The sequence below is a fragment of the Heliangelus exortis genome, chromosome 29, assembly GCF_036169615.1.
Source record: "Heliangelus exortis chromosome 29, bHelExo1.hap1, whole genome shotgun sequence".
Taxonomy (NCBI): Eukaryota; Metazoa; Chordata; class Aves; order Apodiformes; family Trochilidae; genus Heliangelus; species Heliangelus exortis.
This window is the reverse complement of record NC_092450.1, coordinates 1,061,652-1,087,168: the sequence shown is the minus strand read 5'-3', so window position 1 is coordinate 1,087,168 and position 25,517 is coordinate 1,061,652. Positions and strand designations below refer to the sequence as shown.

General features: G+C 66.4%; 3 protein-coding genes across 8 annotated transcripts; 2 read left to right on the top strand and 1 right to left on the bottom strand.

Annotated features, from left to right (window-relative positions):
* The first annotated feature begins 453 nt into the window (after positions 1-453).
* TMEM98 (transmembrane protein 98) lies at positions 454-8,569 on the top strand. Of its 3 annotated transcripts, none has more exons than XM_071728431.1 (7): positions 454-498; positions 2,828-3,004; positions 3,472-3,627; positions 3,873-3,906; positions 6,713-6,828; positions 6,912-6,971; positions 8,299-8,569. In XM_071728431.1, exons 2-7 carry the CDS (start codon positions 2,874-2,876, stop codon positions 8,504-8,506), a joined length of 705 nt encoding a protein of 234 aa, XP_071584532.1. In that variant the 5' UTR covers positions 454-498; positions 2,828-2,873; the 3' UTR covers positions 8,507-8,569. The 3 variants fall into 3 exon arrangements, with proteins under 3 accessions (XP_071584532.1, XP_071584531.1, XP_071584533.1); XM_071728430.1 differs by lacking the exon at positions 454-498 and adding an exon at positions 1,751-1,900; XM_071728432.1 differs by lacking the exon at positions 454-498 and adding an exon at positions 1,752-1,900 and having other exon boundaries at positions 3,496-3,627; positions 8,299-8,568.
* A 2,301-nt stretch (positions 8,570-10,870) lies between these two features.
* On the top strand, positions 10,871-15,594 carry GRN (granulin precursor). Its single transcript, XM_071728327.1, is given in 12 exon segments — positions 10,871-11,028; positions 11,144-11,179; positions 11,292-11,376; positions 11,459-11,562; positions 12,047-12,200; positions 12,280-12,386; positions 13,429-13,534; positions 13,633-13,730; positions 14,214-14,273; positions 14,275-14,442; positions 15,041-15,316; positions 15,398-15,594. Coding segments are annotated over 12 exon segments (1,401 nt in total). The 5' UTR covers positions 10,871-10,941; the 3' UTR covers positions 15,518-15,594.
* A 57-nt stretch (positions 15,595-15,651) lies between these two features.
* On the bottom strand, positions 15,652-25,291 carry FAM171A2 (family with sequence similarity 171 member A2). 4 transcript variants are annotated; one of them, XM_071728326.1, is made up of 10 exons: positions 25,096-25,288; positions 22,457-22,684; positions 20,985-21,077; positions 20,429-20,587; positions 19,259-19,435; positions 19,020-19,136; positions 18,451-18,577; positions 16,655-17,656; positions 16,354-16,611; positions 15,652-15,935 (listed from the first exon to the last, which is right to left on the bottom strand). In XM_071728326.1, the coding sequence occupies exons 1-10, from the start codon at positions 25,187-25,189 to the stop codon at positions 15,881-15,883; spliced, it is 2,310 nt and encodes a 769-aa protein (XP_071584427.1). In that variant the 5' UTR covers positions 25,190-25,288; the 3' UTR covers positions 15,652-15,880. The 4 variants fall into 4 exon arrangements, with proteins under 4 accessions (XP_071584427.1, XP_071584424.1, XP_071584425.1 ...); XM_071728323.1 differs by having other exon boundaries at positions 16,354-17,656; positions 18,451-18,592; XM_071728324.1 differs by having other exon boundaries at positions 16,354-17,656; positions 25,096-25,287.
* Positions 25,292-25,517: the final 226 nt, after the last annotated feature.

The following is a 25,517-nucleotide window of genomic DNA, read 5'->3' as shown; positions in this document are numbered from 1 at the left end:
GACAACTGGGGATGCAGGGGGGACATTTTGGGACACAAGGACATACTTTGAGGCACTTTGAGACACTTTGGGACACTTAGGGACACTTTGGGGTGCTTCGGGGGTGCAGCAGTGGTAGTTTGGGACAAGAGGGGACACTTTGGGAGGCAGGGGCGACACTTGGGGACAGTTTGGGATGCAGCAGGGACATTTTGGGTCACAAGGATGTACTTTGGGACACTTTGGGACACTTTGCGGGTACAGCGATGGCAGTTTGGGGCGGGAGGTGACACTTTGGGATGCAGGGGGAACATCTGGGGGGACACTCGGGGACACTTTGGGACACCTGGAGCTCCCAAGGGCCCCCTTGGGACCCCCCCTGCGGGGCGGGGCGAGGTCTGGGGCCGGGGGCGGTGCCGGGGGGGTGGGCAGTGCCCGGGCTGAGCCCCCGCTCCGGCCCCCGCCCCCCGCCCCCCGCCCGCCTCCATCTTGTCCGCGGCCGCTGCGGAGCGGTTCCAGGTTCGGGGGGACCCTAGGGGGGGGCGAGGGGGAGGTCGGGGGGTGGGGGTGGCCGGCGAGGACCCCCAAAGGAGGCGCGGGGTGTGACCCTGTGGGGCGGGAAGGCACCCGGGACCCTCCCCCCCCATGGGATCCCCTCCCCCCGGGGCAGTGTTGGGCCCCCCCCCCCCCCTCCTCATGGGACCCCCGGGGCTGAGGGGGCCCCCTACCCATAGAGCCCTGCAGGACCCCTAAAGAGAGAGGCCCCCCCCCCGGGACCCCCAGAGAGACCCCCCGAGGGTCATGCGGGACCTTGGCAGTGGCGTGTGACCCCCCCCATCCCCCCGGAACCGGAGCTCCCAGCACCGACCCCCCCCTGGAGCCTCACAGGGACCCCCAGACCCCTCTCCAGCAGCAGCCCCCCGCCCCAGAGATCCTCGAAGGGTTTCCCTAAAGCCCTCCCCAGCCTCACCCCCCCCCCCAAAAAAAAAGCTCCACAGGACACCCCCAGACACCTCCCCAACACCGACCACCCCCTCTGAGCCTCAAAAGGGCCCCCCCAAACCCTCCCCCAGGATCAGCCCCCTCCCCAGACCCCAGCACCGATCACCCCTCAGCCTTCCAGGGCCCCCCCAGACCCCCGAGGCAGTGACCCTCCCTTCAACAGGCACCCTCAGACCCCCCCGGCAATGACCCCCCCTTCACAGACCCCCCCCCAGAAGTAACATCGCCTTCACAGACCCCTCACAGACATCCCTAGAATTAACCCCCCCTTCACAGACCCCCCCAATCCCCCCTCTCCTCCTTGCCCGTCCCCCCCCCAACTCCCCCTTCCCTCCTTTTTCCCTCCCCCCCCCCCCGTGCTGCTCAAGCAGAGTCCGACCCCAACCTAGCGGGGTGGGGGGGGGGCAGGGACACACCCCAGGATCGAGGGGCTGTGGGGACCCCCCCACGGGCTTTTTTCTCCCCCCCCCCAGCCCAGACACCAAGGGGTTACAGCACAGCCCCGGCTTTGGTGGCCAAAATCCCTCTTAAGGCTTTAATCACAGTGGGAAAGGGGCGGGGGGGGCAGGGCCACCCTGGAGGTGTGTCCCCCCCCTCCTTCTGTCCCCCCCCACCCCGTCTGTGTCACCCCCCCAGGCTGGAAATCAAATCCCAATCACACAACCTGGCTTCAAATCCCATGGGGTTTAGGGGAACCATGGAAATGGAGGGCAGGGAGGGGATGGAATGGGGGAAGGGGGTGGTGTTCGGGACCCCCCCGGGGGAACCCGGCATTACTCAGGGTGCGAAGGTCGGGAGCTGGCGGGGTTTGCCCGCCCGGTGCGGAAGTGGCACTGTCCCTGTGTCCCCAGCCCGGGAGGTGGCACTGTCCCCGTGTCCCCGTGTCCCCAACCCAGTGGTGGGTCCCGGCTGGCTGCAGGTAGGGTGGGCAGGGCTGGGGCTGGGTGTCCCCCCAGGGTCGGGGGTCTCCTATGTGTCTGTGTAGTTCCCCTCCCTCCCCCCCATTTCTCCAGGGACCCCCTGGGGACCCGGGCTCTGTCCCCTGTGCCTGGGGTGGCCGCTGTCCCTCTGGGGATAGGGACAAGGGGGCCCATGGTGGCAGTGGGGGTGGGGGCAGGCCCCATAGGGACAATGTGGGTGGCGGTCCCCAAAGCCCCATAGGGACAAGGCTCTGGGGTTCCCTAAAGCCCCATAGGAACCCCCCAACTCCCCATAGGGAGCAGGTTCTGGGGGTCCCCACCGTGGCACAGGGACAGGGACTTGAGGGGTCCCTATGGCCCCATAGGGACAGGGATCTGTGGGTCCTTGTGGCCCCATAGGGACAATGTCTGTGGGGGTCTCCATGTTCCCATAGGGTTCTGGGGGTCCCCACAGACCAGGTTCTGGGGGTCCCCACAGCCCCACAGACAGGGACTGGAGGGGTCCCCATGGCCCCATAGGGACAGGGCTCTGGGCGTCCCTACAGCCCCATAGCAATCAGGATCTGGGGTTGCCCACAGGGACAGGGCCTGGGTTCCCTATGGGGACCACGTCCTGGGGGTCCCTGCAGCCCCACAGAAACCCCACAGGTCCCCACAGCCCCATAGGTACCAGGATCTTGGGGTCCCCCTAGAGCCAGGGCTCTGGGGTCCCCACTCCCCCTGTGGCCCAACTCTCTCTCTGCTGACCCCAACCCCATGGCCATGGGGCAGGGTGGGGACAGTCCCCACCCCACATCCCCCCCGGTGACACTGGTGGGACCCTCCCTGGGGGACACCAGGTCCTGGGTGGTCATTTTAGGGTCTGGGGGGGGACACGGAGCACCCGCAGTGTTCCTGACACCCCCCCGGGTCCCCTGTCACCACAGAGCCCATCGTGTCACGATGGCACCGTGCTCCTGAGCCACCCCAGCCATGGAGACAGTTGTCATCGTGGCCATCGGGGTGCTGGCCACCATCTTCCTGGCCTCCTTCGTGGCACTGGTGGTGGTCTGCAGGCAGAGGTACTGCCACCCCAAGGACCTCCGGCACCACTATGACACCAAGTGAGTGACACCAGGGGGGTGGCAGTGCCACCAACACCATGGGCTGGGGAGAGTGCTGGGTGGGGACATGTCCAGTGTCATCAGGGGGACAGTGGTGAGGACATGGCCACCATCATCACTGGGATAGGGGTGGGGTCACAACAGTGTCAAGGGGACACTGATGGGGACACATCCACTGTCACCAAGTGGGCAGGGGTGGGGACATGTCCACCGTTGCCAAGGGGACAGTGGTGGGGACATGAGCACTGTCAGTGGGATAGTGGTGGGGTCACACTCAGCATTGTCAAGGGGACACTGGTGGGGGCACATCCACTGTCACCAAGGTGGTGGGGACATGAGCACTGTCACTGGGACAGTGGTGGGGTCACACTCATCACCATCCAGGTGATGATGCTGGGGACACATCCAGAGTGGAAAGGGGAGGAGGAAGTGTCCCCTGTCACCCGAGGAGGTGGCCTTGTCCCCAGGAATGTCCCCCGTGTCCCTGACAGACCCATTGTGGAGCTGATGGGGAGCAGTGAGGTGGCCTCGGAGCCCTCGGAGCTGGAGCTGGATGATGTGGTGATCACCAACCCCCATATCCAGGCCATCCTGGAGAATGAGGACTGGGTTGAGGATGCCTCGTAAGTCTCTGTGTGTCCCCAGCCTGTCCCCTCTGTGTCCCCAGCCCCCTGGCTGCTGGGGCCCCCCTGCAGTGCCACCCCTCCCCATCATGGGGCAGGTAGCAGGGATTTGGGGGTCACCCTCCAGCTGGGAATGTCCCCAAGGGTCTGGGGGACACAGGGTGTGGGGAGGCTTGGTTGGGGACAGGGGGGATGAGGACGGGGGGGTCAATCCAGATTCATGTCCCCTCCCTCCCTCTCCACAGGGGTCTGGTGTCCCACTGCATTGCCATCCTGAAGGTGAGTCCAGGGGGGGCACTGGGGGCACTGGTGATACTGGTGACAGTGCCGCTGGCACCAATGGCAACAGCATCCCAGCATCCCGGGAGGTTTGGGTTGGCAGAGACCTCCAAGCTCACCCAGCCCAACCCCACCCTCAGCTCCCAACCCATGTCCCTAAGGATCATCTCCAAATGCCTTTTAAATACCCCCAGGGATGGGGACTCCACCCCTGTCCTGGGCCATCCCAATGCCTGACAACCCCCTCAGGGAAAAAATATTTCCTAACATCCATCCTAACCCTCCCCTGGCACAGCTTCCATCCCTTCCCTCTGCTCTTATCCCATCCCTCAGGATCAGAGCCCGTTTCCCTCCTGGCTCCATCTTCCCTGATGCAGTTGAAGGGATCCATCAGGTCTCCTCTCCCCTCCTCCAACCAAACCCCCCCAGCCCCTCAGCTCCTCCCAGGATTTCTGCTCCAGGCCCTTCCTGACCTTTCTTGCCCTTCCCTGGACATCCCCATCACTTCTCTGTCCCTCCTGTGGTGACACAGGACTCAGGATGTGTCCCCAGCAGAGCTGGGTACAGGGGGATGATCCCAGCACCTCCCTGCTCCTGGGGGGATTCCAGGATGTTCCCTTGGCCCTCCTGATCAGCTCCACACTGCTGACTGATCTGGAATCACTGTCACCCCACACCCCCAGCTCCCTTTCCAGCTTCCCCAGCTCTGTAGCTCCCCGTGGGGTGGTTCTGACCCAGATGCCTCCATACACCTCCTACCCTTGGCCCATTGGTCCAAGTCCTGGTCCCAGTGTGGGATTCCCAACGCTCCAGCAACTCCACACAGCTCCCAGTTTGGGGTCACCTGCAAATGTACTGAGGGTGCACCCCGTCCCCTCCTCCAAACCCTTAATTAATGGTTAATTAATTAATTAATGAAGATACCAAAGAGCACAGACCCAGCACTGCACCCAGATTTAGTTCCCCCCCACCCAGCCAGGTTTTTATCCAGTGCAGGGAGGATCCAAGCCAAGTGCCACGAGGTGCTGGAGGAGGATGTGAGGCAGTGCCAGGAGCTTTCCTGAACTCCAGAGAATGTTCCCAGCTCTTCCCTCACCTCTGCTTGGAGAGGATGAGGTTGGACAGGCCCATGATGACCCCGTGCTTGCCTGCCTGGGATGTCCTGGGTGATGGACTCCACATGAGCTGCTCCAGAACCTTTCCTGGGACCAAGATCCAATTGGCAGCTCTGTAGTTCCCTGGATCATCCTTTTGGCCCTTCTCCTGTTGCATTTCCAGTTCCCAATCCACAGGGACCTCCTCAGTTCTCCAGGACTGAGGATAAATAATGGAGAGTGGTTTGGGAGCACTTCTGCAGCTCCTTCAGGCCCCTCAGATGAGTCCCATCCGGGTCCACACTGCACATCCATGTACATCCATGTATATCCATGTGTATCCATGTGTATCCATGTACATCCATGTACATCCATGTACATCCATGTACATCCATGTACATCCAGGTATATCCATGTACATCCATGTGTATCCATGTACATCCATGTATATCCATGTACATCCATGTGTATCCATGTACATCCATGTACATCCATGTATACCCATACAGATCCATGCACATCCATGTACATCCATACAGATCCATGTGTATCCATGTACATCCATGTGTATCCATGTGTATCCATGTACATCCATGTACATCCATGTACATCCATGTACACCCATGCACATCCATGTACATCCATGTATATCCATGTACATCCATACAGATCCATGTACATTCATGTACACCCATGTACATCCATGTACATCCATGTACATCCATGTACATCCATGCTCATCCATGCAGATCCATGCAGCACTGACCTTTTCCTCCTGGGCTCTGGGGGCCCCATCCTGCTCCCCCAAACCCGGGTGCTGGTCCCTCAGGGAGCAGTTGGCATCGAGGCCAAACGAGCACTCAGGAGCTGAGCCTTTCCCTGGCCTCATTCCCACGTTTCCCTCCCAGGCCAAGCAGGGGGGATGGGATTCCCCTTTTCCCATTCCCATATTTTATATTTATAAACCTCTTCCTGTCCCTCTGCTGCCAGCACTCAGGTTTCATTCAAGCTGAGCTTTGGTCTCTGATTTTCCTCCTCCATCTCCTGCAGGACCTTGGTGTCTCCCTGTGTCTCCCTGAGTTTCCTGCCCTTCCTCCCATAGCTCCCGGGCTCCTTTTTTCCTGGTCCAACCCCGCTGCTCCGGTGCCACCCCCTCCCTCCAGGATGTCCCCATTCCTGTCCCATTCCTCTTGAGCACTGGGCAGCCTCCCTCACCCCAGCAACCTCCTGAGCTCAGCAAAGGGATGGCACTGATCAGCTGATCAGTGGTGGCACCGATGGCACTGGTGGCACTGGTGACACTGGTAGCACCAATGGCACTGGTGGCACTGGTGACACAGCACCAATGGCACTGGTGACACAGGTGACACAGGTAACACCAATGGTACTGGTGACACTGGTAGCACCAATAGCACTGGTAGCACTGGTGACACAGCACCAATGGCAGTGGTGACACAGGTGACACTGGTAGCACCAATGGCACTGGTGGCACTGGTGACACAGCATCAATGGCACTGGTAGCACTGGTGACACAGCACCAATGGCACTGGTGACACAGGTGACACAGGTAACACCAATGGTACTGGTGACACTGGTAGCACCAATGGCACCAACGGCAGTGCTGCTGGTGGTGGCAGTGCCGGTACTGGTGGCACCAATGGCTCCGGTGGCAGTGGTGGCACCAAGCAGCCGTCCCCTTCCCTTGTCCCCAGATCTGCCACACGCTGACAGAGAAGTTGGTGGCCATGACCATGGGCTCGGGTGCCCGCGTGAAGTCCCCTGCCAGCCTGGGTGACATCATCGTGGTGGCCAAACGCATCAGCCCCAGGTGAGGGGGGGTCCTGGGGCCGGGGAGGTGACAGAGGGTGTCCCCACCGTGTCCCCTGGGGTTAACGCTGTCCCCACTGGCAGGGTGGACGATGTGGTGAGATCCATGTACCCCCCGCTGGACCCCAAACTGCTGGATGCCAGGTGACACCATCATGGGGGACAGGGACACCCACAGGGGGGACAACACACACCCGTGGGGTGGGGGCAGGGGGGACACTGCCACATACTGGGGACAACCACTGCAGGGTGACCCGGGAGGGTGGGGGGGACACAACTCCACACCCTGACATTGCAGATGGGGAAACTGAGGCATGAGCCATGACCCCGGGTGGCAAAGCCACCATCGCTGTCCCCTGTGGGGGAGGGAGGTGGCATGGGAAAGGGACAACTGGCCACTGGCCACCAGACACTTGAACAGTGCCAACTCTGCTGGGGCAACTGGTGGCCGGTTGGTGGTGGCCGGTTGTCCCTTCGCTTTGTCACCTCCCCAGGAGGAGGGGGCAGTGGCTTTTCCAGTTGTCCCAGTGGGGAGTCGGCCATATTGGAGTCTCTGGTGGCCAATTAGTGGTGGCCAACTGTCACCTCCCCAGCCTGGTGTGGGGGGACGGTGGCATTCCCAGTTGTCCCAGTGAGGAGTCAGCCTTGTCGAGGTGCCTGGTGTCCAGCTGGCCATGTGTCCCTTTCCCTTGTCACCTCCCCAGATAGGTGTGAGGGGATGGTGGCATTGCCAGTTGTCCCGGTGGGGAGTCGGCCATCTTGACACGCCTGGTGGCCAGTTGTCCCTTGTCACCTCCCTGGATGGATATGGGGGGATGGTGGCATCCCCAGTTATCCCAGTGGCAAGTCAGCCATCTTGACATGCCCAGTGGCCATTTGACAGTGACCACATGTCCCTTGTCACCTCCCTAGAGTAGTGTAGGGGGACAGTGGTGAGTCGGCCATCTTGATGTGCCTGGTGGCCAGTTGGTGATGGCCAGTTGTCCCTTGTCACCTCCCTGGATGGGTGTGGGGGGACGGCGGCATCGCCAGTTATCCTAGTGGTGAGTCGGCCATCTTGACATGCCCGGTGGCCAGTTGGCGGTTACCACATGTCCCTTGTCACCTCCCTAGAGTAGTGTGTCCTAGTGGGCATCCCCAGTTGTCCTAGTGGTGAGTCGGCCATCTTGATGTGCCCAGTGGCCAGTTGGTGGTGGCCAGTTGTCCCTTGTCACCTCCCTAGAGTAGTGTAGGGGGACAGTGGCGAGTCGGCCATCTTGACATGCCTGGTGTCCAGTTGGTGGTGGCCCGTTGTCCCTTGTCACCTCCCTGGATGGGTGTGGGGGGACGGCGGCATCGCCCAGTGAGGTGTCGGCCATCTTGGCGTGCCCGGTGTCCGGTTGTCCCTTAGTCCCAGTGTGTCCCTGTGTGCCCCCAACCCCCGGTGCCCCTCTCCCCGCAGCGGGTGACCCCCCTCCCCGTGTCCCCGCAGGGCGGCGGCCCTGCTGCTGTCTGTCAGTCACCTGGTGCTGGTGACACGCAGCGCCTGCCGCCAGCCCGCCGCCCGCCATTGGGTGGAGCGCTCGCTGGCGGCCGCCGAGGAGCACATGGCGGCCCTGAGGGTGGCGGCCATGGCCACCCCGACCCCCCGGCCAACACCCCCCCCAGAGACCCTCCGGCAGGAGCAGTCGGCCATCTGAGACACCGCCACCCCCTCCCCAAAAACTGTCACCCCCAAACATGACTTGGAAATAAAAGATGGAGCCCAGCCGGGGTGTGGGAGTGGATGGGAGGGGAGAGTGGGGGGGGATTGAAGGGGAATGGGGGGGTTGGGGGGGATCGAGTCGGAGGAAATTGGGGGGGTGGTTGGGGGGATTGGAGGATTGGGAGATTAGGAGAGATTGGGGGGCTCAGGGGGGGATTGGGGGAGGTTGGAAGGGGGATTGGGGGTTTGGAGGAGATTGGGGGACTTGGAGGGGCTGGGGGCAGGGTTTGGGGGGACTGGGGGGATTTTGGGGGGAATTGAGCTGGGGGGTTAAGGGGGGATTGGGGGAGGTTGGGGGGATTGAGTTGGAGGAAATTGGGGGGGCAATTGGGGGGTTAGGAGATATTAAAGGGCTCGGAGGCCTGGGGGCAGAGTTTGGGGGGGCTGCAGTTTGGGGGGGGGGTTGGGAGGAACTTGGGGGGATTGAGTTGGAGGAAACTGGGGGGTGTTTTGGGGGATTGGAGGATTGGGGGATTAGGAGAGTGGGGGGCTCAGGGGGGCTGGCAGCAGAGTTTGGGGGTCTGGAGGGGGACTGGGGGGGTTGGAAGGGGGATTGGGGGTTTGGAGGAGATTGGGGGACTTGGAGGGGCTGGGGGCAGAGTTTGGGGGAGTTTGGGGGGAATTGAGGGGCGCTGGGGGGGTTGGGGTTGGAGATTGAGGGGGGTTGGGGGAGATTAGGAGTTGGGGGGCTGCAGGGGGGCTTGAGGGCTATGGGGGGTTTCGGGGGGTGGGAGGGGGATTGGAGGAGATGGGTTGGAGGGGCTTGGGGGGAGTCTGGGGGGGGGGGTCAGAAGAGACTGGGGTGGTTGTGAGTTCCTGGGGGTGTTTGGGGGGCTCGAGTATGGTTTGGGGGCATCTGGGGGGTGGGTTGTGGGGTCCTGGGGGTATCTGTGGGGGGGTTTGGGGGCCTCGAATGTGGTCTGGGGAGTCCGGGGGGGGTTGTGGGGTCCTGGGGGTGTCTGGGGGGGGGCTCGGGGGCATCTCGGGTGTTGTTTGGGGGGTCCTGGGGGGTCCTGGGGTGCTGTGTGTGCCCCCTCCCCCCCGGGCTGAGCCCCCCCCAACCTCATCGCACGCAGCCCCGGCGCGGGGGTCACGTGTCCCCGCGTCACGTGGCCTCGGGGGTGGGGTCGGAGCCGCGAGGGGGCGGAGCTTCCCTCCCCCTGTCCCACCCCGTTGGCCAATAGGAGAACAGAGGGCGTGTCCCTGGGCCAATGGGAAGCGGGGGGCGGGGCTTGCGGCGGCCCGGCACGGCGGGGCTGGAGGAGAGCGGAGCGGAGAGACAGAGGGTAGGGGGGGGTACTGGGAATACTGGGGGGCACTGGGGGGTACTGGGGGATGTTGGGGGGTACTGGGGGATACTGGTGGGTGCTGGGGTTCACAGAAGGCACTGGGAATGCTGGGATTCGCTGGGGGCTACTGGGAGCGCTGGGATTCCCTGAGGGCAAAGGGAGGAACTGGGAGCACTGGGGTTACTGGGAGGAATTGGGGGGGGGTACTGGGAGTCACAAGTAGCATTGGGAGTTACAGGGGGTACTGGGAATACTGGGATTCCTCGAGAGCATTGGGAGACACTGGAAGTTACAGGAGGCACTGGGAATACTGGTTTTCCTTGAGGGCTACTGGGTGGGGATCACGAGGGCACTGGGAGGTACTGGGAGTCACAGAGGTACTGGGAACACTGGGATCCACCGAGGCCGCTGGGAGTCACAGGGGGGTACTGGGAATACCGGGATCCCCCCGAGGCATTGGGAGGTACTGGGAGGGAATCACGAGGATACTGGGAGGGACTGGGAATCACAGGGGGTACTGGGCATACTGGGATTCCCCATGGGGTGATCGCCCCCCCCCATCCCCGCACAGGGTCCCCGGGGCGGACCCGATCCCCGTGGGGGGGGTGGGGGTGGGGAGGGATGGGGCGCGTTGGGGTCGTGCCTCAGTTTCCCCTTTGGGTGAGAGCCAGAGTGTGGGGGAGGGGGGGACATCACGTGGGAAGAGGGAAGTGAAAGTGATTCTGGAAGGGGGGGGACACAGCCCTGAGCACCCACGGGTGCCCACCTCAGCATCCGGGCGTGGAGGGGGCTCTGGGTGCCCTCCCCCCAGCTCCCTGGGGTGACGGGAGGGGCTTTGGGTGCTGAGGGGGGGCCCGGGGCTTTCCCAGAAAGGGGAAGTGAGAGCTGGGGGTGGGACACGTCCCCCCCCTCCACACACACCCAAACCTCAGTGAGTGGGGAAACTGAGGCAGGGGTTGCCGTGAAGGGAGGGGTCTCTGCCTCCCCCCCCCCCAAATGTGCACCCAAACCTCGGTGAGTGGGGAAACTGAGGCAGGGGTTGCCCGGGGGGGGGGTGCCCACAGGTGCCCCCCCCAGCGCCATGAGGACCCTCGTGCTGTGCCTGACCTTGGCTGGAGTTGGGGCTTTGCTGCCCTGTCCTGGGGGGCAGCCCTGCCCCCCCACCCCGGTGAGTGCTCAGGGATGGGGGGAGCAGGTCCCGGGGGTGCCCCTCAACCACGGGTGACCCCCCCCAACCACGGGTGACCCCCCCTGTGTCCCCATTGTCCCCTTCTCCCCACCAGGTGCTGTCCCCCCAAGCCAGCTGCCCGCTGCCAGAGGTCAGACCACTCACCCTGCCTCAGTTTCCCCCTCTCCTCTCTCTGCCATTTTTGGGGGGGGCTCTTCCCCCCCCCCACCTCGCAGCCTTCCCACCCCCTCCTTGTCCCCCAGGATGTCCCCTGTGCTGGCAGCCACCACTGCTGTCCCCGAGGGTCCCGCTGCAGCCCCGATGGCCAATCCTGCCTCGTGTCCCCAGGTAAGGAGGGGACGGGGGGGGGGATCCCAGCGGGGTGGGGGGGACACGGGGGGGTCCCTCACCCCCTCCCTGCTCTCCGCAGCCCCCCGTGCCATCCCCTGTCCCGACGGGCAGTCCGAGTGTCCCGATGATGCCACCTGCTGTATGACAGCCAGCGGGGCCTGGGGATGCTGCCCCATGCCCCAGGTACGGGGGGGGACACAGGGGGGTGGGGACAGGGGGACATTGAGGGGGGAACAATGAGGGGGGGACACAGGGACATTGAGGGGGAGGCATTGGGGGGGACATGGGGGACATGAGGACATTGTTGGGGGAGAGACATTGAGGGGGGAGATGGGGACATTGAGAGGGGACATGGGGGGACATTGAGGGGGGGACACGGGGACCTTGTAGGGGGGACATGGGGACATTGAGGGTGGGACATGGCCACATTGAGGGGGGCACGGGGACATAGAGGGGGGACATTGTAGGGGGGACATGGGGACAGTGTGGGGGAGACATGACATCGGGGGGGACATTGTGTGGGACATTGAGGGGGGATATGGGGACATAGTAGGGGGACATCGGGGACATTAAGGGGATTGTGGGAGCGACACCGAGGGGGCCATGGGGACATTAAGGGTGGGAGAGATGACACGGCCAGCGTGGTGACCCTCAGGCCTGTCCCCAGGCCTCGTGCTGTGCTGACAAGGTGCACTGCTGTCCCCACGACACCATCTGTGACCTGGCCCACGAGCGCTGCCTGTCCCTCACGGGTGACAATGGCACTGCCACCCCCCTGGGCACCATCTTCCCCTCCTGGAAGCGCCAGCCCCCAGCCCCAGGTAGGGGTGGTCACCCCCCGGGTGTCAGGGTGTCCCTGCACGGGGTGACACGGTGACACTCCCTGTGTGTCCCCCGCAGTGGCCCTGGGGCAGGTGCCGTGTCCCGATGGCCGCTCAGCCTGTCCCGAGGGTGCCACCTGCTGTCACCTCCCCTCGGAGCAGTATGGCTGCTGTCCCCTGCAGAACGTGAGTGCTGACACCCCCCACCAAGCACACCCCTCACCCCCTCTTTTGGGGACACCCCACACCAAGCCCAGCCCATCTTGGGACACCCCCACACCCAGTATCCCCCAGCCCCCCCACCCGGGGGTGTCAGACTGGGCACCACCCCCCAGGCACTCCCTGGGGAACCCCACGCAGGGACCCACCCCACGGAACCCCCCCTCCTGGTGACCCCCCAGGCACCCCCCAGCACCTCACATTGGGCACCCAGCACCAGCCCCCCCATACTGGGCACCCAGTACCAGACATCCCCCTCTATCAGCCCCCTGCCTCCTGGCACCCAGTACCCCCCCCATCCTGGGCACTCAATACCAGACCCCCCCTCTCATACTGGGCCCCCAGTATCAGGCTCCCCATACTGGGAACCCAGTACCAGACTCCCAACCCCATACTGGGTACCCAGTATCAGGCCCCACACACACACACCCCCCACAGGGGCACCCAGTAGCAGAAACCCCCCCCTCATACTGGGCACCCAGTAGCAGACCCCCTCATACCAGACCCTGCGCCATACTGGGAACCCAGTACCAGATCACCCCTGTCCCTGGGTACCCGCACACTGTGCCCCACTGAGCACCCCCTCCCACCCCCCCAGCCCCTCCGTGGGTGCCCCCCCAGGGTGGGCAGGGGTGCAGTGTCCCCAGGCTGTCCCCATGCCCCAGTGAGTCCCCAAGCTGTCCCCATGCCCCCAGGGTGCTCAGGGTGTCCCCAAGCTGTCCCCATGCCCCCGGGGTGGTCAGGGGTGTCCCTGTGCTGTCCCTGTCCCCCCGGGGTGCTCAGGGTGTCCCCAAGCTGTCCCCATGCCCCCGGGGTGGTCAGGGGTGTCCCCAAGCTGTCCCTGTCCCCCCGAGGTGCTCAGGGTGTCCCCAAGCTGTCCCTGTGCCCCTGGGGTGCTCAGGGTGTCCCCAAGCTGTCCCCATGCCCCCGGGGTGGTCAGGGGTGTCCCCAAGCTGTCCCTGTCCCCCCGGGGTGCTCAGGGTGTCCCCAAGCTGTCCCTTGTCCCCAGGCTGTGTGCTGCAGTGACGGCCAGCACTGCTGTCCCCAAGGCACAGCGTGTGACCTGGAGCGCTCCACCTGCACCTCCACGGGGACCCCCACGCCCCTGCCCAAAGGTGAGGACACCCCCACCCCCTCTGTCCTCGTCCCCCTCCCCTCCTGTCCCTGCCCAGGGACACCGATACCGATTGTCCCCTGTCCCTGATGTCCCCAGCTGGGGACGTGAAGTGTGACGAGGAGACGAGCTGTCCCGACGGGAGCACGTGCTGCCGGCTCAGCACCGGGGCCTGGGGGTGCTGCCCCCTCGAGCAGGTACCGGGGGGCACGGGGGGGGGACACACCCGGGCAAGTGTCCCCTGTGATGTCCCCCACGAGGGACAATGGCTGATGTCCCCTGTCCCCAGGGTGGGGGGTCAATGTCCCCTGTCCCCAGGGAGGGATGTGGCCAGCCCGGGACCCTCCGTGTCTGTGGGGATGGGTGGGGGGATGGCACCAAACCCCTCTGCTGCCCCCCCACCTCTGCTAACTGGGACCAGTTTGGGGCTCCAGTGTCAGGAGGTGACAGGGCACGAGGCCACTGGGATGCTCGGGGACATCGTTCTGAGGGGTGGGGGGCGTCCCCGTGTCCCACCCCCATAGGGGCTGTGGCCAGGCTGGGCTGGGGACACAGGGGACACGGGGGGTGGGGGTGGCAGGAGCAGTCTGGGCGTTGTGTCCCCGAGGGTCCCCCTGGGTGGGTGCAGAGGGGTCCAGGCTGGGCTGAGCTGACCCCCTCCCCTCTTGTGTCCCCCCCAGGCCGTCTGCTGCCCCGACCACGTGCACTGCTGTCCCCAGGGCTACGTCTGTGACCCCGCGGGGGGCAGCTGCCTGCAGCAGGGGGGGGGGGCGCCGGCCCTGGCTGCGCAAGACCCCGGCGGTGACCCGGGGGGGGGACGTGAAGTGTGACGAGAAAATGTCGTGTCCCCAGGGCAGCACGTGCTGCCAGCTCAGCTCGGGGGCCTGGGGGTGCTGCCCCCTCGAGCAGGTTTGGGGGCGTCTGGGTGGGGACGGGGACACTTGTGGCGAGGGGGGGGAGGGGTTTGGAACCAGGGTGCCCTTTGGGGGTGACCCCGAGGCTGCATGGGGACTTGGGGACGTTCAGCAGGACCCTGGCACCTCCTGTCCCCTTGGACAGAACCCCCCCCTGCCCATGGGGGACAGGGTGCAAGGGACTGGGGGTGTGATTGGGGTGGAGTGGGGTGCTTGGGGACCTGCAAGTCGGGGAGGGGACATGGGACACCACCCCTTCCATCACTGTCACCCACCCCCCACCACTGTTCAGTCCCCTCTCAGCACTGTCACCCCCCCACATCCATCATTGCCACACCCCCATCAGTGTCACCTCCCCCTCATCACTGTCACCCCTCCATCAGTGTCACCTCCCCCCATCACTGTGTCCCCCCCATCGCTGTCACCCCCTCCCTGGGGCTCTCTGGGCACCTTGGGGACAGGATCCAGCCCAGCTCCTGGGGATGTGGCAGAGCAGTGGGGGGGTGGAGGGGGTACATGGATTTCGGGGGGCGGGTTCAGGATGTCCCCTGGATCTGGGTCCCCCCACTGACCCCTCTGTGTCCCCCCCCCAGGCCACTTGCTGCCGGGACCACCAGCACTGCTGCCCCCGGGGCTACACCTGCAACCTGGCCGAGGGGAGCTGCGAGAAGCTGCTGACCCCCACCCTGCTGCTGGCGGCCCCCCCGCCAACCCCCCGCCCACCTCCCGCCCGCCCCTCCGCCTCCCTGCGAGCCCCCAACCCCCCCCATCCCTCCCCCGTGCCCTGCGACGCTGCCCACGCCTGTCCCAAGGGGCAGTGGTGCTGCCACGGCCGGGGGACATCCTGGGGGTGCTGCCCCTTCACCCAGGTTAGTGCTGGGGGGGGGGACACACAGGGTGGGGGGCGCTGGGTGGTGTCGCCCCCCTCTCACCCCCCCATCTCTCCGCAGGGTTCCTGCTGCCCCGACGGCCGCCACTGCTGCCCCAAATGGGCCCGCTGCACCGCGGGGGGCTGGGGGTGCAGCCCCCGGCGCTGGGACCTGCCCCCTTCCCTCAAGGAGCTGCTCTAAGGTCCCCAGGGACACAGACACACACAGACACATCCCCCCCGGGTGACCCCACCACAATAAAAGGTTTCTAGGACGAGGCTCTGGCTCTTTGCATGGGGGGGAAACTGAGGCAGGAGGAGTGGGGGGGTGGGGGGTGTTTTTTGTTTTGTTTTTTAATATATTAATGCCATCTAAGGAACAGGCAGCAGTTCCCTGCCCATCCCGGGGGGGGTGTCCCCATCTCCCCCCCCCCGCTGGCTCCTCTTCTTCCTCGTCACGTAGAAAACGTTTAGAAACACGATTAAAACCCAAAACCGAGGTGGGGGGGACGAGGGTGTGGGGGGTGTGGACGGGACACTTGGCCAAATCCCCCCCCATCGGCTCCTATGGCAGCTTGGAGGCACTGCCGGCCCGGGGGGCACTGCCGGCCCCCCCCGCCCTGTGGGGACACGAGTGGGGACGTGTGTCAAGATGGGACACACGGACACACACAAAACCCCCTCTCCCCAAAAAAAACCCAGGGAAGCAGATGGCAGTGTCACAGGGGGGGGACACAGGGCAGTGGGACCCCAGGCGATGGACCCCAATGACATTCGGGGGGACACGGGTGACCTGGGGCTTGGCACGGCAGGGAACGGGGTCGGGGGGGGGGGGGGGGGCGACAGCGTCAGGACAAGGTGATGTGGGGTGGGGGTGGCACAGTGTTGGCAGGACAGGGTGACAGTGGGGAGGGGGACAGTGTCAGGACAGGATGCCAGCAGCCATGCACCCACCATCCCACCCCTCGGGGGTCCCCCCTGTCGTGCCGCCCTCCCCCTCCCCCCCCTCAAAGCACTGTGTCCCCCCCAAAAACTCACTTGACATTGAAGACCATCAGCGGCCGCTCCTCCCTCTTCTGCCAGGGGCTTTTCCTGTCGCCCCCCTCGTCCCCCCCGTCCCCCCCCTCGGTCAGCGCCTCCTCCTCGGGGCTGGTCAGGGAGTCCCGGGGGGCTTCGCTCAGGCTGCTGCGTCCGCTGCCCCCCCCTCGCCGCCCCCCGCTCCCCGCTTCCAGCAAAGGGGCCAGGGAGCTGTCCTCGGGGGAGGGGGCAGCGGGCAGGGGGGGTGGGAGGGGGCGGCTCCCCCCTTCCTCCCCTCCTGCCAGGGGGCGGGGGAGCGGGCGGGGCGGGGGGGGCGCCGGGCAGACCCCCCCCCCTGTCCCCTCCCTGCAGGTCGATGTAGGAATGGCGGACCTGGGAGGAGCGGCCGTCCAGGGAGACGAACCAAGCCCGGGGGGGGGGCGGCCCCCCCAGCTCCAGCAGCTGCTGCCCCGCCAGCGCCTGCAGCTCCCCGTTCAACTGGGCCACCGCCGACCCGTCCAGCAGCACCGGGATGGCCACCGAACCGCTCACCCCCGGAGGGGCACCACGACCACCGCCCCCTCCCACTCCCCCTCCCCAGTTTTCTCCTTCTTCAAAGGATTGCCCGGAGGATTGAGGGGGGGCCGGGGGGGCTGCTGGAGTGCTCAGGGAACCGGGACCGCCCCCCCCCATAACTTCGGGATCCGTGGCGGGGTCGGGGTCCCCGGGGGCCAAACGCATGTAGCGGGCGGGGATGAGCAGGGTGGGCATCACCCCCCGGTACACCTCCTCGGGACCCCCCCCCCGCTCCAGGGGGCCGCACAAGAGGAGGGGACCCGGGGGGGCCAGCGAAGGGGGCCGGGGGGGGGGCTCGGGCTGTTCGGGGACGTAACGGGAAAAGATGGGGGGCGAGGGGGGGCGGAAAACGGGGGTCCCGCGGGGATGCTCGTCAGGGGGCTGCAGCCCCTCCACCGAGCGGGCGGCCCTGAGGCCGAAGGCTTCGCCCCCCCGCCCTCCATAGTCCTCCGGGGCGGGGGTCTGGCGGCGGCGGGGGGGGGCGAGGGTGGAGGCGGTGAGAGGAGGGGGGGGGCGGGGGCCGTGGCGGAGTTGGGGAGGGGGGGGAGGAGGAGGGTGATAAAACTCGTGCCTAGGGGTCGGGGGGTCGCGGGGGTCGGTGTCCCCCCCCTCGGAGGCCGTCTCCGGGTGGCTGCCCGAGCAGAGCAGGTCCAGCTGGGACACGGAGGTGGCCTGGTCCCGGCGAGACTCTGCGGGCAGCGGCAGCGGCACTTTGCGGGGCTGAGCCCGCGGCTTCAGGCAGCGCCGTCTGCGAGGGGGGGGGGGGTGGAGAGGGGCGGTCACCTTGGGGGACACCTTAGGGGGACACCCACCACCCCCACCCGGCTCCATCACCCGGAGGGGCTGGGGGAGCAGGGTCCCGATGGGAGCAGCTGGAGGAGGGGTGACCCCACTGACAGGTAGAGGGGAATGGGGTGGTCCCCCCCCCTCAGACCCATCTATAGGGCACCCGAGAGGTGGGCATGGAGGGGTGGACCCCTCAAACAGTACAGGGCAGCTGGGTGCCAGGGCGTGGGGGGCTCCCCAGACCCAGCTTTAGGGCACCCCACGGGTGGGCAGGGGGTGGGGCTCACCCCAGACCGAGCTATAGGGCACCCAGGATACCAGGGGGTGGTGGTCTCTCCCTACAGAGACCTCCAGCTCTATGGGTAACCCGGGGGGAGGTGGGCATGGGGGGTGGTCCCACTACCCAGCACCCAGGGTGGCAGGGGATGGTGGTCTCCCCAGACACAGCTATAGGGCACCCGGAGGAAGGGCATGGGGGGGGTGGTCCCCCAGACCCAGATTCACACACCTAAGGGAAGGGGTAGTGGTCCCACGATAGGGCACCCAGGGTGCCAAGGAGTGGAGGACCCCCAGACCCAGCTCTAGGGCACCCAGGGGGTGGCGTGTGTGTCCCCAGCTGCTGTGGGACTGGGGGGTGCAGGGTGGGGGGGTGCAGGGTGGGGGGTGCAGGGTGAGGGGTGCAGGGTGAGGGGTGCAGGGTGGGGGGTGCAGGGTGGGGGGTGCAGGGTGAGGGGTGCAGGGTGGGGGGGTGCTGACCTGCAGTAGTAGATGAGGAGGCAGAGGAGGGTGAGGACGAGCAGGGCCAGTGCCCCCAGGATGGTCAGCAGGAAGATGGTGTGGTAGGTGGTGATGTCCGGCCCCCCCGCTGCCATGGCCACCAGCCCTGGGGGACAGCAGGCTGGCAGGGGGCAAGAGAACCCCCCGGGAGGGCACCACCCGAGGCATGGGGGCTCCTTCCCACACCCATGGGGTGGGGATCATTGCCCCTGCACCCAGGGCTGCACCCAGCAGCCCCCTCATGGGTTCAGGGTTGTCCACCCACCCTCCCAGCACACCATGGGATAGGAACCCCCTAAACCCACACAGGATGAGTCCTCACCCACCCATGGGTTGTGGGCCCAGCCCCCACTCAGCAGTCACCCCCCGGGGTGAATGTTCCCACCACCCACCAGCCGCCACGGGACAGGGACCCCCCACCCCATAATGGGACATGGGTCCTCTCCCCCGCCCCCAGGGTGCTGCCAACCCCCCTCAAAGGAGAGCCCCTCCCCAGGCCCACGGGGACAAGAGGCAAGAGGGGGGGGGTCCCATGGGTGCCCCCCTACCTGTGCTGGGTGAGGGCAGTGCCGCTGCCCAGTATCCCAACTGGGAGGAGACAAAGGTCCAGTAGAGCTGTCGGCCCTCCTTACGGATCAGCCCCGTCCCGTTCCGCACCCACAGCCCTGCAGGGACACACGGGTGTCCCCCACGGTGTGCTGAGACCCCACACACTCATCACACCCCCCCCATCCCCATCAGGAGCTGTGTCACTCCCCCTGCCACCACCCCTGCTCCCAGTGCTCACCGCTCTTGGGGTCAAACCTCCAGGCTGGCACGCTGGTGGCCACCACGGGCCCGGAGTCGGTGGCCAAAGGGATGGAGAGGTGGATGGGGCCGGCCAGCGGCACCTCGGTCCCGTTGCCAGTGAAGAGATGGACACTGAGAGCTGCCACAGGGGCCAGCTCCAGCCAGGTGGCATTGGCTGTGGGGTCAAGTGCCAGGGATGGTTACGGGACCGAGTGACAGCCACAGGGGTTGGGAAAGATCTTCAAGATCATCCAACCATCAACCCAACTGCTGAGCCCAGAGCTACCCCATGGCCCTCAGCACCACAGCTCCAGGGCTCTGAAACCCCCCCAGGGATGGGGATACAAACCCCCCCCCGCAGGCCCTGAGAACCCTTTCCAGCAGGAAGTTTCCTCACATCCTATCAGAACCCAAGGGTCGGGGTTGGTTCCACTCAGAAACATCATGGACCAAAGAGCTTTCCTGGGGTTCCTGCAGGGGACATCCTCCCCCCGTACCATGCCCCACCTCCCCCCCCCACCTGAAGATTTTAGGGGGAAAGAAGTGATAAAGTTTAGAACTTAATATCCCCAGGAGGGCACAACCCCTCTGTCTGCCACCTCCTGCCACTGTCCCCTGTGTCCCCTGGAGCATTTCCTGGGCAGGCACCGGCACCGCTGCGGGGGTCCAGAGCAGCCCCTGGGAGGGGTCACCATGGGTGGGGGGTCGTGGGGGGAGCGGGGCCTTCACTGAGTCCCAGACTGGTTTGGGTTGGAAGGGACCTCAAAGCCCCCCCAGTGCCACCCCTGCCATGGGCAGGGACACCTCCCACCAGCCCAGGGGGCTCCAAGCCCCATCCAACCTTCAACACTGCCAGGGATGGGGCAGCCACAGCTTCTGGGGGCAACCTGGGCACCCAGGGGCTCAGCACCCTCACCCCAAAGGATTTCTCCCTCCCTCCCTCCCTGCCCAAGATCTCCTCTCCATCTCCCCTCTCCCAGCTGCAAACCCTTCCCCCTCATCCCATCCCTCCAGGCCCTTGTCCCAAGTCCCTCCCCAGCTTTCCTGGAGCCCCTTCAGGCGCTGGAAGGTGCTCTAAGGTCTCCCCATGGGATCCTTCTCTTCTCCAGCCTCAGCACCTCCAACTCTCTCAGAGCTGCCCCCCCCGATGTCCCCACTGTCCCCATACCACCGCTGTCCTGCTCTGTCCCCAGGAAGGCTGGGAAGGTCCTGGCCAGGCTGTGCCCGGTGGCAGTGGTGAGGGAGGCACTGAGCTGGGTGTAGGTGGAGCTGCGGGGCAGGCGGGCGGCACGGCGGGGAAACTGTGCCCAGGGCTGTCCCCGGACGCCTGGGGGGGACAGGACAATAAGGAGGGTGCTGGTGGCACCCCAAGGCAGTGGTGGCACCCATGGGCTGTGGGGGCACCCACGGGCAGTGGTGGCAACCAAGGGTGACGGTGGCAACCAAGGGGTGATGATGGCACGTAAGGGCAGTGGTGGTGGCACCCCAGAGTAGTGGTGGCATCCCAGGACAGGGGTGGCACCCTGAGGTGGTGGTGGCACTTAAGGGAAGTGGTGGTGGCAGCCCAGGGCAGTGGTGGCAACCAAAGATGGAGGTGGCACCCAAGGATGGTGGTGGCACTTTAGGGCAGTGGTCATGACACCCAGGTTCGGCGGTGGCACCCAGGGATGGTGGGTGGGGACACGCAGCTTCCCTCCCCCCCCTGCCATGCCCCGGGGTCTGACCTGGGGAGCCCAGCAGGATCTGGACCTGATCCTCGTAGAGGATGAGGGTGGCGGGGTGCTCGGGGAGCAGGTAGAGGCTGAGGGAGGTGTACACTGCAGGGGGGGAGAGGGGACACCAGAAATGGCAGCACCCCCATCCCTGCACCCCCACATCCCTGCAACCCCTATCCCCTCACACCCCCACCCCTGCATCCCCCCATCCCCACACCCCCCTCCCTGCACCCCGAACTGTGCAGCCCCCCATGCCTGCACCCTCCTATCCTTACACCCCCACCCTTGTACCCCCCAACTCCAGCACCCTCAACTCTACAACCCCCCCACCCCTGTAGCACCCACCCCTGGCATTCCCAACCCCAAGCACACCCCCATCCCTGCACCCCCCCTTCCCTGCACCCCCACCTCTGTACCCCCCCCTCCCAGCACCCCCATCCTCACACCACCCCTGCATCCCCCCCTGCACCCCCCACCCCTGTACACCCCCTCATCCCTGCACCCCCAACTGTGCCTGAACAATCCCTCCACCCCCACCCCAGCACCCTCACCCCTGCAACCCCCCACCCTGTACCCCCCAACCCCTGCACCCCCCTCCCTGCATCCCCACCCAATCCCAGCACCCCCACCCCTAAACCTCTACCCCAACACCTCTATCCCTGCACCCCCATCTCTGCAGCCCCCCAACCCCCACCTCCCCACCCCTGCACCCCCCACCCAGTGCCCCTTCCCCACACCCCCCCGCTGGCCGCCCCCCCGTGTCACCCCCCAGCAAGGTGACCCCATCGATGCCACCCCCGCTGCCCCCCCCCACTCCTGCTGGCCCTGGGGACAGGGACTGGCACCCAGCCCAGGGTGCCCCCCCTACCCTGGCACAGGGGGACTTCGGGGTCACCAGGGCATGGCTGTCCCCTCCCAAATGGGACATCCTCCCCCAAGCCCCCCTTTGTCACAGAAACGTCCCCCCCCCCCCCCCCCCCCAAAGCCCTTTAGGGTCCTCAGGAAGGGATCTGAGCCCCCCTACCCTGGTAAGGGAGGAACAAGGGACCCCATTAAAGGTGTGAGGCCCCCAACAAGGGGCTGGGACCCCGCACGAGGAACCAGAGCCCCCCAGCAAGAGATGAGGGCACCCCATAGGGGGTTGGGTTCACCCAACAACAGGCTGGGGCCCCCCATAAGGGCTCTAAGCCCCCATTAATGGGTTGGGATCCCCAGTAAGGGCTCTGAGCGCCCCAGTAAGGGGTCGGGGTCACCCATAGGGACTGAGAGACCCGAATAAGGGTTGGAGCCCCCCAGTGAGGGGTCGGGGTCACCCAAAGGAACTCAGAGACCCCCCAGTAAGGAGTTGAAGTCCCCAGTAAGGGCTCGGAGCCCCCCAGGAAGGGACTGGGGACCCTCATTAGTGTTCAAAGCCCCCCTCCCATGGAGTTCAGAGCCCCCCTCTGGGTCTGTGTCCCCCCGGGGGGGTGCGGGTGACTCACGTGGCAGGCGGGTGACACGCCAGGGGACAGAGGCTGTGATGTACCCCCTGCGGGTGGCGGTGACGAGCACGGCGGTGCCCAGGCGGTACGGGACCGGCAGGACCCCCGCCCCCTCCCCATCCGTGATCCCCACGGCCAGGGAGCTGCGGTTCCCCAAGACCTCCAGGGCGGCCTGGGCCAGCGGGGCCAGCGTCCCGCTCTCATACACCTGGACCTTCAGCACCACCTCTGTGGGGACACGGGGGACACCCGCGTGAGCCCACCCGGCACCCAACGGCACGGGGGTGCCCCCAGAGTGGGCCCGGGGGGAGGGGAGGAGAGGGGGTGACAGCCAAAAGGTGGTGGGACCAGTGCCAAGAGGTGGTGGCCACCACGCTGAGGGCATAGGGACCATCCCAGCAGGGTGCTGGGACCCAACCCCAAGGGTGGTGGGGCTCAAACTGGTGGGGCACCAGTTCAGCAGAATGGTGTGATCCAAACTGGTGGGGCATGGGCACGATCCTGGCGGGTGGTGGGACCCATCCTGCTGGGTCAGGGTCACCAACCAGGCTGGTGTGGCATGGCCACCAACCCAGCATGGCCACCCCCACAAGGTGGTGGGACCCAAACTGGTAGATCCTGGGCACTCATCTGGCAGTGGCCATGATGGTGGCACAGGTACCGCCTTGGGGGGTCATGAACACCACCCTGGTGGGTCGTGGGCACCCCCCAGGCAAGGTGATACCCATCCCAGTGGGTCACAGCCACCATACTGGTCAGTCACTATTTCAGCAGCTCCTGGGCACCATCCCAGCAGGGTGCTGGGACCCATCCCAGAGGGTCATGGCCACCCCCCCAGTGGCTGTGGGCATCACTCCTGTGCCCCCCATGCCCCCATCAGCAGTGGGGTTACTGCTCCAGGGGGCCAAGCCCACTCGGGTGGGTGCAGCCCCTCGTATCCCTCCTCAGAAAACCCCCCCAGGAAGGGTCACCCAGGGCTGCTCCCCCCACCAGGCTGCAACTCACTCATGTCACGAGTTTGAGGGGTCTCCACCCCCTCAGAAGCCCAGAGAGGGGTCCCCCACCCTGGTCCCTGACACAGGGCAGGGGGGGGGGGGGACACCCAGCCCCCCCTCTGCCTCCATCTCCCCCCCGGGTGGCACCTCCTGCGCATGAGCCCGCAGCCCTTGGCAGCCGTCCCGGCTCCGGTGCCGTCACCCTGGCAACGACCTCCTTCATCCCACCCCCCCCCCGGCCTGTCACCCCCCCCCCCCGAGCCCCCCACCCCCGCCCCTGGGCAGCCCCACCCCATCCCCCCCATCCACCCCAGATGTTGCCCAGATGTGGCACCAGGAGGAATCTGAAGCAGCTGCTTTGGTGCTGGGGGAGAGGGGAGGGTCAGGCATGGGTGGGGGTCACACAGCGTCTGTGTCCCCCCAAAGCGGGGACAGCTGGCACCCGGGGGGCAGGAATGTCCCCTTGGCCACATGCCGGCCACCTGCAGCTGCTGGGGGACAGCTGGCACCAAGGGCCACCCCCTGGGGTCCCCCGGAGAGGGGGGTGTCCAGGGTGTCACCCCCTCCCCACTTTTTATCCCCAAGGGGTCCCCAGCCGGTGACACAGTCACCAAGGGGCACTGCTGACCCCCCAGTGCCTCCCAGGATGCCCCAGAGTGGGTGGGTTGCGGGTCCCGGGGGTGGGGAGCAGGACCCCCCAGGCACACACACACGGGGACACTGCCAGGAGGGCCTGGGGTGCAGGTGGGGGGGTCACGGGGACCACAGCGACTCCAAAGTGAACCACAGCACCCCGAGGCCCCCCCACCTGCTGCCTGCGGGTGTGACCACCCCTCCCCAACATCCCCCCCCCCATCCTGCCCCTCCGGGTGCTGCTCAGGACCACCCCCCTCTCCATCTTACACCCCCAGCCCTGGGGCCCCCCACCCACACTGTTGCATCCCCAGGCCCTGCCCACCACCCCCACCCACCACCGTGCACCTCTCGGCCTGCGACCCCCACCCATCATTTTGCACCCATGGCACTGCCCAGGACCAACCCCATCCCCCCCCGAGCCCTTCTCCACCCCATGCACCCCCCCCCCCCATCATGCACCGCTCCCCAGGACCCCCCGCCAAGCACCCAATGCCCACCGAGGGTCGGGACTGCCCGGGGAGGGGGAGACGGGGAGGGGGGGGGGTCACAGACGGACGGACAGGTAGCCGGGGGGGGACAGAGAAACATTCAGTCGCCGGGGGGGGAACTAAACCGAGGGAGAGCGAGGGGAGAAGGGGACAGAGAGGGACGCCCAGGCGGGGGGGGACAGAGGGAGGGACAAGCGGGGGACAGTGAGGGACAGCCAGCCGGGGGGGGGGCTGAGGGAGGGACAAGCGGGGGGGGTTGACAAGGATGGCGAGCCGGGGGGGGACACACGGAGGGACAGCCAGGCAGGGGGGGACACCGGGGAAGGGGGAGACACGGGGGGATACCCAGGCCGGGGGGGGGACACGACACCGAGGGAGAGTCGGGGGGGCGTGCGGGGGTCGTTGCCGGCGGGCGGGGCTGTGGCTGGAGGATCCCCCCCCAAGGATGAGGATGGCGGTGTCCCCCCCGGCGGGGCTGGGGCTGTAGGGTCCCCCCCCCGCACACAAAGGCCGCTCTCACCGTGCGCCCCCGGCTCCGCCGCCCCCCGCGCCCCCCCGCCCGCAGCCGTCAGCAGCAGCAGCAGCGGCAGCGGCGGAGCCCGGCGGGGCCGCATGGTCGCTCCGCGCCGTTACCGCGCCATGGCCCGCCCGGCCCGGCCCGGCCCGGCCCGCTCCGCCCGCCGCGGGGACCGGGCTCCACCTGCCGGAGCCGCCGGGCACGGCCGGCACCGCCCGGCACCCGGGACCACCCCCGGGACCACCCCCGGGACCACCCCCGGACCCACCCCCGGCATCCGGGACCACCCCCTGCACCGACCGGGACCCCCAGAGCCACCCTCGGGACCCCCCGATTCACCCGCGGCGTCACCCCCTGACCCCCCCCAACCCACCCCCCACCCACCCACTCCCACCCTCTGGACCCCCCGACTCGCCCCGAGCACC